This window comes from Penicillium longicatenatum (genome assembly GCF_028827895.1).
Source record: "Penicillium longicatenatum strain IBT 33135 chromosome Unknown contig_6_segment0_segment0, whole genome shotgun sequence".
NCBI classification, from domain to species: Eukaryota; Fungi; Ascomycota; class Eurotiomycetes; order Eurotiales; family Aspergillaceae; genus Penicillium; species Penicillium longicatenatum.
This window is the reverse complement of record NW_026643123.1, coordinates 4,109,977-4,123,751: the sequence shown is the minus strand read 5'-3', so window position 1 is coordinate 4,123,751 and position 13,775 is coordinate 4,109,977. Positions and strand designations below refer to the sequence as shown.

Genomic DNA, 13,775 nt, shown 5'->3' with positions numbered 1-13,775 from the left:
TTGAGGCTTCCGAACTTGCCTTGGTTTGGGTGCTTTGGTACCTACTAGATAAGATTGCCTTCCTGCTTATCTTTCTCTTTGCTTCCACTCTTTCACAAATTGCGATCTTTGATGTCCATTTTCTCCCATTGTGTAGCTGTAGAGATTTCATTCTGCTACTTCTAGGTGCATTGACTTTGTATTAGGGTCCAAGCTGCTTGCTATAGCTGCAACCCTTTCAGGATGACCTTCACTACGGGAAGCTTGCTCCATCTGAATCAAGAAGACTTCGATTTCAATCTTCAATTCGAGCACTTATTCTTCTCCATAATTCCATCAACCTTGTTTATTGTTACATCCTTATGGCGCACGATTTCCCGGGCACGGAAGCCCGCTGTGGTGAATGCACCCACATTTCAGTTCATGAAGTCGGTATGTTTTCCTCGCTCTAAACAAATCATCCGCACGAGCACCCACTGACCCATTCAAAGGGTACTATAATCATCTATATCTGTCTGGAACTATCACTTCTCATATTGACTGCGACCGGCTCTTTTCATGCCACCAGCATGTTCATAGCTTCTTCGACACTCAACCTTGTATCGGCCCTTTTAATGCTTATCCTAAGTGTTGTGGATCATAGCCGAAGCCCAAGGCCATCCATTTTGCTGAACACTTACCTGTTCCTTACTCTTCTTCTCGATGTGGCTCAGGCAAGAACGCTTTTTCTGTCATCCGATGACAAGCCTGAACTCACTTACAGCAGCATCTTCTGCACAGCTCTAGCCCTGAAGACAGGGATTTTACTACTAGAGGCTTATCAAAAGAATGAATGGATTACCTGGGACAAGAAAAAGCACAGCCCCGAAGAGACGAGTGGCATTTTCTCCCTCGGCGTCTTTTTCTGGTTGAACAAGATGTTTCTGATCGGATATAAGAATATCTTGACGATCGAAGACCTCTACCCACTCGATAGCTCCTTCGATGCTCAAGGGCTACATGAAGATTTTGTGAAGAATATAGATTACTCAAAGCTTGGAGGAGACCGATATGGTCTTTTGAAAGTGCTGATCCATACACTGAAGGTGCCTCTTCTCCTTCCAATTGCTCCGCGACTGGCACTGCTTGTTTTCACGTTCTGCCAGCCTTTGTTCATCGAAAGCCTATTGGTTTATTTATCTCAGCCGGAGCCTGACGCGAATACCGGATACGGTTTGATTGGCGCTAGTATGCTAATTTACTTTGGAATGGCCATATCACACGCCTTATCTTGGTATAGTTACCTTACATAAAGGTCAACCCGGGAGAAAACTTACTGATGCGTGGTGTAGGTACTTTCACCACCGACTACGCACTATGGCACGGTCAATCTTAATCACTGAGATATTCTCTACAGCGACAAAATCCCAGATTGTGTCCAATGATAATAGCGCTACGCTTACCTTGATGAGCACTGATATAGAACGCATTAAAACGGGCCTTTGGTTTATTCACGAGACTTGGGCAAGCATAATCCAGGCAGGCCTGGCAAGTTGGATGTTATACAAACGACTTGGTGTTGTTTTCGTCGCACCCATCGGGGTTGTCATTATCTGTTCCATTGGCTTGGGAATTTTGGTCAATTTCACTGGTGATTCGCAAAGGACGTGGATGTCAGGGATCCAAAAGCGGGTTGGTCTTACCGCCACAGTCATCGCCAGTATGAAATCACTAAAGATATCCGGTCTGTCGGCCACTGTGGGCGACTATGTGCAGCAGCTCCGAGTGGACGAGCTCGCAGCAGGAGCCCGATTCCGCAAAATTTTTATCATTGCGGCGGTTTTCGCGTTTATGTCTCAACTAATTAGTCCACCACTTACCTTCGCATTCACTCAACGCACAATGGACGCCTCGAAAATGTTCACAAGCCTTTCTTTCTTGACGTTGTTGACAAGTCCGCTGTCGCAGGTCTTTCAATCCATTCCTGAGCTTGTTTCCGGCCTGGCCTGTTTAGGTCGGATTCAGGCTTACCTGGAAAGTGAACCGCATCATGATTTTCGTCAAGTTCTTGCTACACGGAGAAGTTCAGAGAAGAATTTTGCGGGTAATGAATCTTTCCCAGAGCCAAGCTCGGATTCAATAAATTATTTTGTCACCAAAAACGCCAGCTTCGGGTGGAAAGCAGGGAACTTTGTGCTACAGAATGTGAGCACTCAGATATCCAAGTCGTCGTTGACGATGGTTGTCGGGCCTGTGGGCTCAGGAAAATCAACCTTTTGCAAGGCGCTTCTTGGAGAGGTTCCTTTCAGCAATGGCAGTGTAGTCACAAACTCTCAATTCCGGCATATCGGTTTCTGCGAGCAAACCGCCTTTCTATCGAACGGAACAATCCGAGACAATATCATTGGATTTTCTCCTTTTAATGACGAGAGGTATAATGAAGTCATTGAGGCCACATCCTTAGGCTTTGACTTTGAGTTCCTTCCTCAAGGAGACCACACGAATATCGGGTCAGATGGAATCGCCCTTTCTGGGGGCCAGAAGCAACGTGTATCGTTGGCGCGAGCACTGTATCTACAATCCGAACTGCTCATTCTAGACGACGTCTTCAGCGGTTTAGATGCGGATACTGAGGAACATGTTTTCCGGCATGTTTTTGGGGAAGATGGTTTACTCAGAAGACGGGATTCGACGGTTGTACTATGCACCCATAGTATCAGACACCTCCCCTTTGCAGATTACATAATTGCGCTTGAGGACGGTATCGTTAAAGAACAGGGTACTTTCGATCATCTGTCAACTAGCCAAGGATATATTCAGCGTCTGGGACTGAAGGGCAATCTCGATCGTGAACCTTGCGAAAAGCCGGCCCCCAAGAACGGGGCCACGCTCCAGTCACAGCCGACCCGTGTAGTCAAGACTACAGTTAGCAGTGGCACCACGACCCTCTCGGCAGATGCGATCGCATTACGGCAAGTCGGAGACACTACCGTGTATAAGCATTATTTCAAAAGCATGGGATGGTTCGTGGCAGCATGTAGTTTGTTCTTCGCAGCCCTTTGGGGTTTCTTCACCAACTACCCATCGATCTGTGAGTCCCTTTCCAGAAGCTTGGAATACTGCAAAACTAATGTCACCAACTCGCAGGGCTCACATATTGGGGCGATGCCATTTCTTCGGACCATTCCCCACATTCCTACGCCTATTACGCGGGTATCTATGCGCTGCTTCAAATGTGCGCTATGATAGCACTGCTACTACTGGGAATTACGCTTTTTATTGTTTCTGTCAAGAAGGCGGGTGCTATTCTACATCAGGATGCGCTACGAACTTTGATGCGAGCACCACTTTCATTCTTCACGAAGACAGACACTGGCGTCGTAACCAACTTGTTTTCACAAGATTTGAATTTGATAGATACGGAGCTACCAGATGCGACGTTGAATACTCTGTTTTGTGTCAGTTTCCTGCATTTTGAGGTAGTCTTATCTTTTGGTTATCTAATTCGAATCTTTAGGTCTTTCAATCCATTGGACAAGCGGCTGTTATGCTCACTTCGTCGGTGTATCTGGCTATCAGTTATCCGCTCCTTGGCGGCTTACTATATGTCGTGCAGAAGTTTTATCTACGAACTTCGAGGCAGATGAGGCTGCTAGACTTGGAAGCTAAAAGTCCTCTATAGTGAGTTCCCCTGCAAGTATTGCTTATGAATAGTCGTTGGCTTGTATACCAACTTAGTCTTCTTTTCAGCACCCATTTCCTCGATACTCTCAAAGGTATTGCAACTCTGCGAGCTTTCGGTAAGTGACCTGCATTGCAGGGTGTAGACTATAAAGTGCGTTTCATCTCTAAACTGACACATAAAAGGCTTTCTCCCGGAGGAAATCCAAAAGAACGCTCGCCTAGTCGACTCCAGCCAAAGACCCGCATACCTTCTCCTGATGATCCAAGAATGGTTAAATCTAGTCCTAAATCTGGTGGTCATGGTGATCGCAGTGGTCCTAACCACTCTCGCCGTACGCCTCCATTCCAACTCCGGCTTCGCCGGTGCATCCCTATACTCCCTTATGAGCTTCGGAGAAAATCTATCCGACGTCGTAATTTTCTACACAAAGCTCGAAACCTCTATCGGTGCGATTGCAAGGCTGAAGAACTTCAACGAAACCGTCACGCCAGAAGACCGAGAAGAGGAGGATATTAATCCGGGTGAAGAGTGGCCTGAGCACGGTACAGTCGAGTTGAAAGATGTTTCAGCACGATATGGGTAAGAATCAAGGACAATCTCGTTCTTCAATACCCATTCTAACATCTGCCTCCGTTTTAGAGAAGAAAATGACAATGAATCCCCTCTCGCCCTCAAAAAGATCCATCTCTCTATCTACTCTGGCGAAAAAGTCGCTATATGTGGTCGGACTGGAAGTGGAAAATCAAGTCTCCTCGCTCTTCTCCTCAAGCTCCTTGATCCCCTCCCAAATACCACCGGAGACGCGGCGGTCCTCATCGATAACATTCCCCTCAGCCGCATTAACCGTTCGGCCCTCCGCCAGCGCCTCATCGCCGTCCCACAGGAAGCAGTCTTCCTCCCAGATGGCTCTACTTTCCAAGCAAACCTAGATCCATCAAACATTTCTACACCCGCAGAATGCCAGAGTATTCTATCGGCAGTTGGACTCTGGTCTTTCGTCCAGGAGCACGGCGGCCTAGATGCACCTATGACTGCAGGAACATTGAGCGCGGGACAGCGGCAACTTCTTTCACTCGGGCGGGCGATGTTACGCCGTGGGGTCCGAACTAAATCGTCCAATGGTGGGGGGATTTTGTTGTTGGACGAAATTAGTTCTAGTGTTGACCATGAGACGGAGCGCGTGATGCAAGAGATTGTCCGTGTTAATTTCAATAATTACACGGTCATATCTGTCTGCCATCGGTTAGATATGATTATGGATTTTGATCGGGTGGTGGTTATGGATATGGGAGAGGTTGTTGAGGTTGGAGAGCCGGGGGTATTGAAAGATTCACTTAGCTCGCGGTTTGCGGATTTGGTACGGGCTAGTGGCAATTAGATTTTTGTAGAAGATCGTATTGTATGGAGAGTTTTGGCGCTCGAAATTAGAAAGATAACACATCTATCTCTAGGTGGGTGCACTTCCTTACTCTTATTATATGGATTTACCCTCCACCAAACAAAGAGTTATTTTCCTCTTCTCTCAAGTATGAATGAAAAGCCTTGTGGAGTAAAACGGTATCCATGGATATATCTAGTAGCTCAAAGATATTTGATATTCAATATGAATATCTCAGGTAAACACCCAACCAATCAATTCCAATAACAGAAGCAAACGCTTGGGCCAGCCAACACATTCACTCATCTATAAAACTTTACGTTGTTGGAACTTTCACCGAGTATCGATGCATTATCTCTAGTTGTCGTCGTCGTCGTCCTGAGAGTCCGACCAGATATCAGCGCCTTCCTTCAACGCCTTCCAAAGGAGGCTTCCTGGAATGATATATTAGCAATTTTCACGAACTCTCTTTTCGTAGACTATAAACGTACCAAGCGAAGGATCAGCCACAGGAGCCGGGGCAGCCTCGGGAGCAGGGATGGCAGCAGCGGTAGCCATAGCGGCGAAAGCAGAGAAAGCAAGGACCTTGAAGAATTGCATTTTGGTGGAATCGATTGAAGCTTGAAGCTTAGAGGCAAAATTGGAAGATTGGAATGTAAACCTAGATTGGTTGTTGATGGAGAATGTACTTCTACGGACATGAACATCTTATTTATGTGATCCGTACTGACTATTTGGCCCGTGAAGCTCAAGCTCATAGATTATCTGTATTACGATTTTAGGTAGGTGTTCGTTCTGTTGGAGTTTACTTAGATGGCGACTATCCAACTAGGAAGGGATCTATGCTCCCCATGGGGGCGGTGGCGGACAACAAGCCAATCACCTTTACCAGTAGTCTGATGCACTAGTTTTGAAATGCTTGACATTTCTACATTAAGTACCCTTAAAGTAGATCTGCATCATATCAGGTACCTCTCGGGAAGATCTGTATCAGATCTGATACTTAGTTCGGGTAAATTTAGAAACCTCATTGGCCACAATGCTTGGATGAAGATGTCGTAAAAGGCCACGGGTCAAATTACTATCCGCAAACTACCTCTGTTATTATCGGGGCATTTGAGCAATTTGGAGACAATCCGGTCCGTTTGGCCTCGTTTGATTATGGTTGTAATTCTGTCTTGCCCTGGTCGATGATGTTCATGTGACCGATTTGTCCCACAGGATCCTGTACGAGCAACAAGACTCGCCCCGTGAGCAACCTGTGGTCAGCCTGATCCATTCCTGCAACCACATCTGACATCTGAAATTTTAATGGTCTGACTGTGGACAGCTTTGATTCAGCTAAACCAACTGTGTCGCAGTGTTCCGCCCGGCAGTGGCTTGCTGGGGGCCTTCCGACGGCACGCCATAGCGGCCCCAGTGATTTATGGGGCGCTCCAGCGGGGCCAACTTGAGCGCGACCGAGGCTGAGAGGGTTATGTACCTGACAGGCATTTTGGGTGTTCTGGAGAAACCTCCGATATACAGTAAGCCCCAAGCTTCTTGGCAACGTTGCTGTGCAGATCAATGGAGATCTAGGTTCCACAAAGCAACAGCAATGCATAGGGATCCACGGACATTGAGCATCACTCATTTCAGGCAGGTAACATCTCACCGAATATGTTCAGCCTTGACCTCGGTGTTTTTTCGGGTAAAAGCCATCTGCGAGTTGGAGTGGAATGCGAAATACGCCGATTTTACTCCCCCCGGCCCGATCTAGGCTTCGGTCTACTCTGCACATGGTATCCCGAAGCTCGACCAGGCCGGATGTACGGCCAGGGTGATTGCGAAAGTCACATTCCACGGGGTGGAGAATATGATACGGCGGTGGTAACTGGATAAGCGTGAGGCTGAATCCGTCTAGTGTTTGGGGCACGCCTGTGTGACGGGTAAAACTGAAGATGTGGAAGTTGAAATGTCAAAAAGATCGTCAACGGCGATCTCGAAGCCGAGTCAAATGCATGTGAAATTAATTAACACGAGTTTAGCGAGATGAATGTTCTCATGTCTTGCACCCTGAACCCCCAATTAATTTAAAATGTATAGATAGTGGAGATACACTCTGCAAGCGGATCTCCGGATTCGGGTTTGGGTTCAAGGGCGAAACACAACTTCTCTTCTGTAACACTCGTTCTGACACGTTGATCGTGCACCACATTTACCTTCTAGAATCCTCGTTCCTTCTGACTTTCTTCCTTCTTTCCTCCGATTTCACCAAACCTACCCGGGTGCAAGGCTGGCCTTTTTGGAGACTGAACCTTGGTAGCTAAAGGGCTTTCTTGCCTACAATCTACAATCTGGGCAAAGGGACTCAATGCTGCGAGCTCTCTAAGCTATGAACAGGCACTACGCCTCCCCAAAAGGCCACTCGGCCTACCCTCGCGGGTCCGCTTTTCTCAACGGGTGCGTCGTCACCGGCCGGGCCGCGTGTTTCCTGTCCAGGAATTGCTGCAGTTCAGCATGCAATGACCCAGTTCTCCCGGGATCCGCAACTTCAAAGCGCTAACTTGGAATTTTCGCAGCTTCCAACCCCGTTCTCAACCGGCTCTCCGCCGGCGACGCCAGCTCTTTCAACGTCTTTTACTACTCGGTGGGGTTTCATTGCTGCTAGTGATCTTCATCTTCCCAACATGGCGCGCCGCAATCCTCCCAGCGCTCTCCCTCGGCCTCTTTCACCCTTCCGCCGACCTACACCTCCAGACCGTCCGATACTATGATCTTTCTGAAGTGCAAGGCACCGAAAGAGGCTGGGAGCGCGGCGAACGCGTTCTCATGCTCACCCCTCTGCGCGATGCGTCCTCCCACCTTCCCATGTTTTTCTCGCACCTCCGCAACCTCACATACCCCCACAACCTGATTGATTTGGCGTTTTTGGTGTCGGATTCGCGCGATGATACGCTTAGCACGCTCTCAAGTATGTTGCAGGAAGTGCAGAATGATCCTGATCCCAAGATGGCATTTGGTGAGATCTCGGTGATCCAGAAGGATTTCGGACAAAAGGTTCAGCAGGATGTGGAGAGTCGTCATACCTTCCAAGCGCAGGCAAATCGGCGGAAGTTGATGGCTCAGGCTAGAAATTGGCTGCTGAGCGCTACGTTGCGTCCCACACACAGCTGGGTCTACTGGCGAGATGCGGATGTGGAGACTGCGCCCTTCACGATTCTTGAGGATTTAATGCGTCATAATAAGGATGTCACGGTTCCAAGTGAGTATCGCAGTGTGACTATACTGATTTTAATTTTCGCTCGGTTTGCGATTCATACTAACATGAATGTCTCTAGATGTGTGGCGACCACTTCCGGATTGGCTCGGTGGAGAGCAACCGTACGACTTGAACTCATGGCAGGAGTCGGAGACAGCATTGGCGCTAGCAGACACCTTGGATGAGGATGCCGTCATCGTTGAGGGGTACGCAGAGTACGCAACATGGCGACCCCACCTTGCCTACCTACGCGACCCCTACGGCGACCCAGATATGGAAATGGAGCTGGACGGCATCGGAGGTGTTAGTATTCTAGCAAAGGCCAAGGTGTTCCGTTCCGGTGTTCACTTCCCGGCCTTCAGCTTCGAGAAGCACGCAGAAACAGAAGGTTTCGGCAAGGTAGGGACCGACCTACCCAATCACAGATGCAAGAGCTAACATTATCTAGATGGCCAAACGCATGAAGTATTCGGTAATCGGATTACCCCACTACGTTATTTGGCACTTATACGAGCCAAGCTTGGACGATCTGCGCCACATGGAGGAAATGAAACAAGAGCAAGAGGCTCTGGAGCGAGAAGAAAAAGAACGACAACTTGCCGCGCAAAAAGAAAGCCAGGTGAAATCCCAGAATGTGAAGGGTGATGCAGCCAAGGGCTCTGAGGAGGGACCAGCGGCACAGCCCAGAAAAGATGCCGGGAAGGGCTCATCAAACAAATAGGACAGACGGTGTCTGCACCTAAACATCACTTGCCCGGTACAAGGACTCATTTAGAAGCGTCCAGCTGGCTGGAATATTTTCAGGCCTCCACATGCGTGGCACCTTTGCTCTGAAACCCAGCGTGGATCGGCCATATTTGCCTTTTTTTAATCCCTCATCTATCGGGTGGAACTATCATTTGCTGGGCTAGAGACAATGTCTGGCGGCTTTCTCGATCCCGTTTCCCCCGTGTATATCTTCTTTTTCTTGGGTGGCTTTTGTCGGGATTTTAGAAGCATTAGAAGGGTGGATAAGGTAGAACACGGTGTTTGAAATTAGCAATTGAAACTACTTTTAATTTTCAAAATAGAGCTCAGCTTGGTATGTAGATTCTTACCAGGTGTACTCAATCTATGTACACCCCAGGGCAGTACCATATGCTAGGGATAGGCGTATACCATCGAACTGTGTGAAGGGTGACAACTAAAAAATAGTACCAGGGTGCCAGTAACACCTCAAATTACAACGTAGTATTTCAGATCCGGTGAACAAGACACCTAGGCATCACACTTTCAGATAATGTCAGGCGACGAAGAAGGGCGCGTGGTTCGAGCTTGGACCAGGTGTTTGTGACGGCGAAAGGATTAATTTGAACCTAAACCCTTGTCTTGGTTCAAGTATCTACTTTCTACATTGTTTGTCTTATCACGTACTTAGCCGGTGGTATGGTGGCCTTTGAACAGTTTTCTGGGTATTAATTCGAGTTCCACTCCTCTAGATGGTCATTTGCGGTGGGAAAGTAGACAACATGGAACAAGTCTCACCATACGCAATACTCCGACTGTTTCCATTTTTGCTTTGGACTGTGCTCTTATATCGTCTAGCCTCTGTTGAGTCTCCCTCGCTTTTTGTCAAGCTCTCGAAGCTTGTCGGCGTCCCGATGCTCCAGATATTAAGCAGGGTGCGAAAGAACAATTAGATGAAGTATTGGAGCGTTTCCTAAAAGCTCGCATTGTTTGTTGTTGTCTTAAATGCTGACAATACATTGGTGAAAACAACAAATTACCCCAAGCTAAAGCTTTGAACTGCTAAATTTTATCGTCGCCAAAAAAAGCCTGACATAAGCGTCATGAACCATGAATCTTCAACGAGTAGACTTCCAATATGGTCATTGAACTGTTCCTATTGCTTCTCAACTACTCCGAGGGCATATAAAATGCAGGATAGCTCCGCGAATGCCTACTCGACTGGTCCTCAAATTCATTTATCGCGGTTTCGTAAAGCGCAGGAAGGTCCAAAAGGACGTAGGGGAAACATGAAGTTTCATCTTCTGTTTGACGGTTTTCGGTATGGGGAATAGAGCAAAATGCGGTTTCTCTTGCTGTGAAAATCCGAAATGAACGTGAATTATATGCTACTTTCCATTAGTTGGCCTGGATACCTGACGTTCTTGACTTGGTGTCCATGAGGTCAGTCAATCATGCATGAAATGAGCCAACAACTCATTTCTTAGCTATCACAACTTACTCTCTATGGTCCATTCAAGCGAGGTCAGTCATCCATATAAGGCAATAAGCTATCGCTTTGCGAGTATAACTTACCAGCTCTACAAGCTCATCCACTTAAAATTAGCCATCTACATAGAGAGACAGAGCTATCATTTTGCTAAGATAATTTACCCGATCCCCAGCCTATTCACACAGCGTCAGTCAATTACATAATGAGTCATCGAGCTATCTTTGCTATCATGACTTACCCTCCTCGCAGCCTGTTCGGACAAGTTCAGTCATCCACATGATGAGTCAAAAAGTCATTTCCCACCCGATAAGACCTCCTTGTGGGCTCAAGGTCAACAGCTCTGCATATTCCAAATTTTCTGTCTTATATTTGCAAGATCACACGATCTTTGTTGTTCGGAAAGACTCTCCGTTGCAGAGTACCATTCAAAACTTCAAAACTTGAAAATTTTAGTGAACGGGGAACAAAAAAGCATTTCCACCGCTTAATAATGGGTAAGGTGTGATTCGACTACACAAGGTACCGCCTAGCCTGTAAGATCTGTGCTGATCTTTTTAGTCATGCATAAGAGCGCGTATTTGCTTTTTTTCATTGGCAAAGTCGAGGCGGTCCGTCGAGCCTGATGAAGGCGGTAGAAACTACTCTATGCGGCCAAGTTATGAGCGAGAAGCTAACGACTAAGCTCAGTCTATAATAGGGATAGGGTTTGCTATTATAGGTTTTTGCAACGCATTTCCACATCGTTTGGCCCAAGTGAATTCAAAACGATCAATCTTGATTTCTATTTGCCTCACAAAATGCTTGAGTGTCTCTGAGATTATGGGGCTCACTTTAATAGAGTAGTGCCAAACATAAGATAAAGTTATAGATTAGAATAATAAGTTAATACTAAGATTAACATAATGTTAATAAAGGATGACCTATGTTAACTAACTAATGAATAACTTTAAAAAGCCTTGGGCTTATCTAAGCAAGTGACCTTTAACCAAATCAGTTAGTGTGAGATCCTTGAACTTATTTTTGGTCACAGCTATCCCGTATCGGTGTAGATGACCCGAAAAGTAAGCAAAAAACAGGACAGGCACGTCCTCGGGGTCAGGACTGATTAGGCAGTGCACCCTCACGGCCAGTCACACTCCTTCATTCCTCAGATTAAGGCGCGCGTGCACCGATGATGTCATCTGATCGAGATCGGACCGAGCCGCACAAAACAACCTTAGAAGTTCGATTCATGTTTGAATTCCAAAGCAGCGCTGGTTGATTGTCTCTATAATAAATCGATGGGGATTCCGTGTGAACATCATCGTGCGTCTTTTTCCTGCGTCCCATCTTTCATGCAGGTGGCCTGCTTTCCAGATCTCGGGTAGAAAAAACGGTGAAACGGTGCAACGGTGAAACGGCAATCTGATAAGGGGTCCGACTTCCAATCAAAGCCAAGTATGCAATGTTGCACAAGAATGCCACGCGAGCAACGCGCAGGGGTCGCGAGGTCGAAGCAGTCACATTGACCGCTCCCATGTTCCCCCCTCTCTTCTCCCTAGTCTAAGGCCTGCCACGTAGCTGGCGCCCTTCGTAGTCCTTTTTAATAGTGTACCTCCCGAGCCCGGGCTCTTGGGTTTTGTTCCTCCCTTAGCCAGAAACAATGAATGAAGAAACATCACCGTTGCTCGGTGGGCAGCAAAAACCCACCACAAGATGGCTATGGGTTTACTTGCTGTCTTTGCACACTTTCTTCATATCCCTTGCTTTTTCTATGGTTAACACGCCTATGTCGCAGCTTCTTGAAGATAATCTTTGTCATCGATATATTCGGGGAGCTGCTAAAGGAACGACTTTCAAGGCGGGGCTTTGCAAGAATAATCATATCCAATTTGAGTTGGCTACTATCATGGGCTACATGCCCGTGATGGAAGCGCTCGTTAGTATGTTTCAAGATTGTGTTATGAAGCTTGAATGCTAACGAGGGTCTAGGTCTCACGACAGCCTTCCCATTCGGGGTCTTGGCCGATAGGTATCCTCTCTCTGGTTAAAGGTTGATTCAAGATGCATGCTAAGAAGAAATTTCAGAATTGGCCGCAAACCCATTCTTTATCTTGCATTTGCCGGGTCCATACTTTCCAAGTCATGGATACTATTTGTCCTCGCTTTTCCATCAGTCCTACCGGTACAATACGTATTAGCCGGGCCACTCTTTCTCGTCGTCGGCGGTGGATTAGCCGTCCAACTAGCAGCGTTGAACTCCGTCGCATCGGATCTAGTATCCAAATCAGAAAGGTACGCACACCTGTACCTTAAATCAACGTAAACCCCTCTAACGCAACCAGGGCATCGGCATTCTTTCTCCTGACATTCGGAATTCTATCCGGTTCAGCTGTCGGCCCTTTCGTCTCTTCCAAACTCATGAACTCCTATTCACCTTGGATCCCGATCTTTCTAAGCCTCTGCATGTGGCCCATCGGCGTGGTGATTCTGATGTTCGTACCAGAGACATTACCGAAATCACAGGATCCTATCGTCGAAATTGGCCGCGCACCTTCAGTACTGAAACCCAACACATTAAAGTCGCACCTATCGGAATCCGTTCAGCTTTACAAAGCTTCTCTCGCTTCATTACGAACTCCCTCGATTGTTATTATCATCGCCGCTAACATCATCGACATGCCCGAGGATATGGCCACCTCGGGATTTTTCACACAGTTTATTAGTAAACGGTTTAATTGGACGTTCGCTGATGCGGGTTATCTCCTTGCCATGCGGGGAGTCATTCAGATGGCTGTGTTGTTAGTTGCACTTCCATTGTTATCTCACCTGCTGTTACGATGGCAGCAGCCAAATGTGCGGGACTTGACACTTGCACGGTTTTCGGCTGCAATTGCTACCGCGGGGGCACTTTGGATGGCTGCATCGAAGGTGGATGTTGTTATTGCAGGATTGGCGTTCCAGAGTCTAGGGGGTGGCATGCTTCCATTGTGTCGGTCTTTGGCTCTTGGTTACGTGCCAGTATCAGAGACCTCTAGACTGAATACGTTGATTGGAATTGTGGGGACATCGGGCTCGATGTTGGGGCCAGTGCTTACTTGGTTGTTTGAGTTGGGTCTTAAGAAAGGTGGCGTTTGGGTTGGGCTTCCTTATTTTGGGCTGGCTGGGGCGTTTTTGTTATGTTTTGTTGGGTTGCTGTTTGTTCAGGCGCCTGTTTCAAGAGAGGAGGCTGATGAGGTTCATTCTATAAGATATATAGATGAGTGCAGATTGGTAGAGTGTTGAAGGATGGAGGTGACACTAGATGAAGGTTCAG

At 47.2% G+C, this 13,775-nt stretch overlaps 5 protein-coding genes across 5 annotated transcripts; 3 read left to right on the top strand and 2 right to left on the bottom strand.

Annotated features, from left to right (window-relative positions):
• Positions 1-222: 222 nt before the first annotated feature.
• Positions 223-5,000, top strand: N7484_009736 (uncharacterized protein; the record flags this gene model as incomplete). Its single annotated transcript, XM_057120123.1, has 8 exons — positions 223-411; positions 471-1,252; positions 1,311-3,049; positions 3,106-3,416; positions 3,476-3,639; positions 3,697-3,758; positions 3,826-4,222; positions 4,283-5,000. Coding segments are annotated over 8 exons (4,362 nt in total), but the record flags the coding sequence as incomplete, so codon positions are not given.
• Positions 5,001-5,378: 378 nt separating this feature from the next.
• On the bottom strand, positions 5,379-5,621 carry N7484_009735 (uncharacterized protein; the record flags this gene model as incomplete). Its single annotated transcript, XM_057120122.1, has 2 exons — positions 5,379-5,455; positions 5,513-5,621. The coding sequence occupies 2 exons, from the start codon at positions 5,619-5,621 to the stop codon at positions 5,379-5,381; spliced, it is 186 nt and encodes a 61-aa protein (XP_056969677.1).
• A 1,774-nt stretch (positions 5,622-7,395) lies between these two features.
• On the top strand, positions 7,396-8,983 carry N7484_009734 (ANP1/MMN9/VAN1 family protein; the record flags this gene model as incomplete). The annotated part of the gene is made up of 4 exons (XM_057120121.1): positions 7,396-7,463; positions 7,583-8,265; positions 8,342-8,661; positions 8,711-8,983. 4 exons carry the CDS (start codon positions 7,396-7,398, stop codon positions 8,981-8,983), a joined length of 1,344 nt encoding a protein of 447 aa, XP_056969676.1.
• A 1,175-nt stretch (positions 8,984-10,158) lies between these two features.
• Positions 10,159-10,758, bottom strand: N7484_009733 (uncharacterized protein; the record flags this gene model as incomplete). The annotated part of the gene is made up of 2 exons (XM_057120120.1): positions 10,159-10,343; positions 10,719-10,758. 2 exons carry the CDS (start codon positions 10,756-10,758, stop codon positions 10,159-10,161), a joined length of 225 nt encoding a protein of 74 aa, XP_056969675.1.
• Positions 10,759-12,122: 1,364 nt separating this feature from the next.
• N7484_009732 (MFS transporter) lies at positions 12,123-13,744 on the top strand (the record flags this gene model as incomplete). Its single annotated transcript, XM_057120119.1, has 4 exons — positions 12,123-12,402; positions 12,452-12,491; positions 12,548-12,754; positions 12,805-13,744. The coding sequence occupies 4 exons, from the start codon at positions 12,123-12,125 to the stop codon at positions 13,742-13,744; spliced, it is 1,467 nt and encodes a 488-aa protein (XP_056969674.1).
• Between the last annotated feature and the right edge of the window lie 31 nt (positions 13,745-13,775).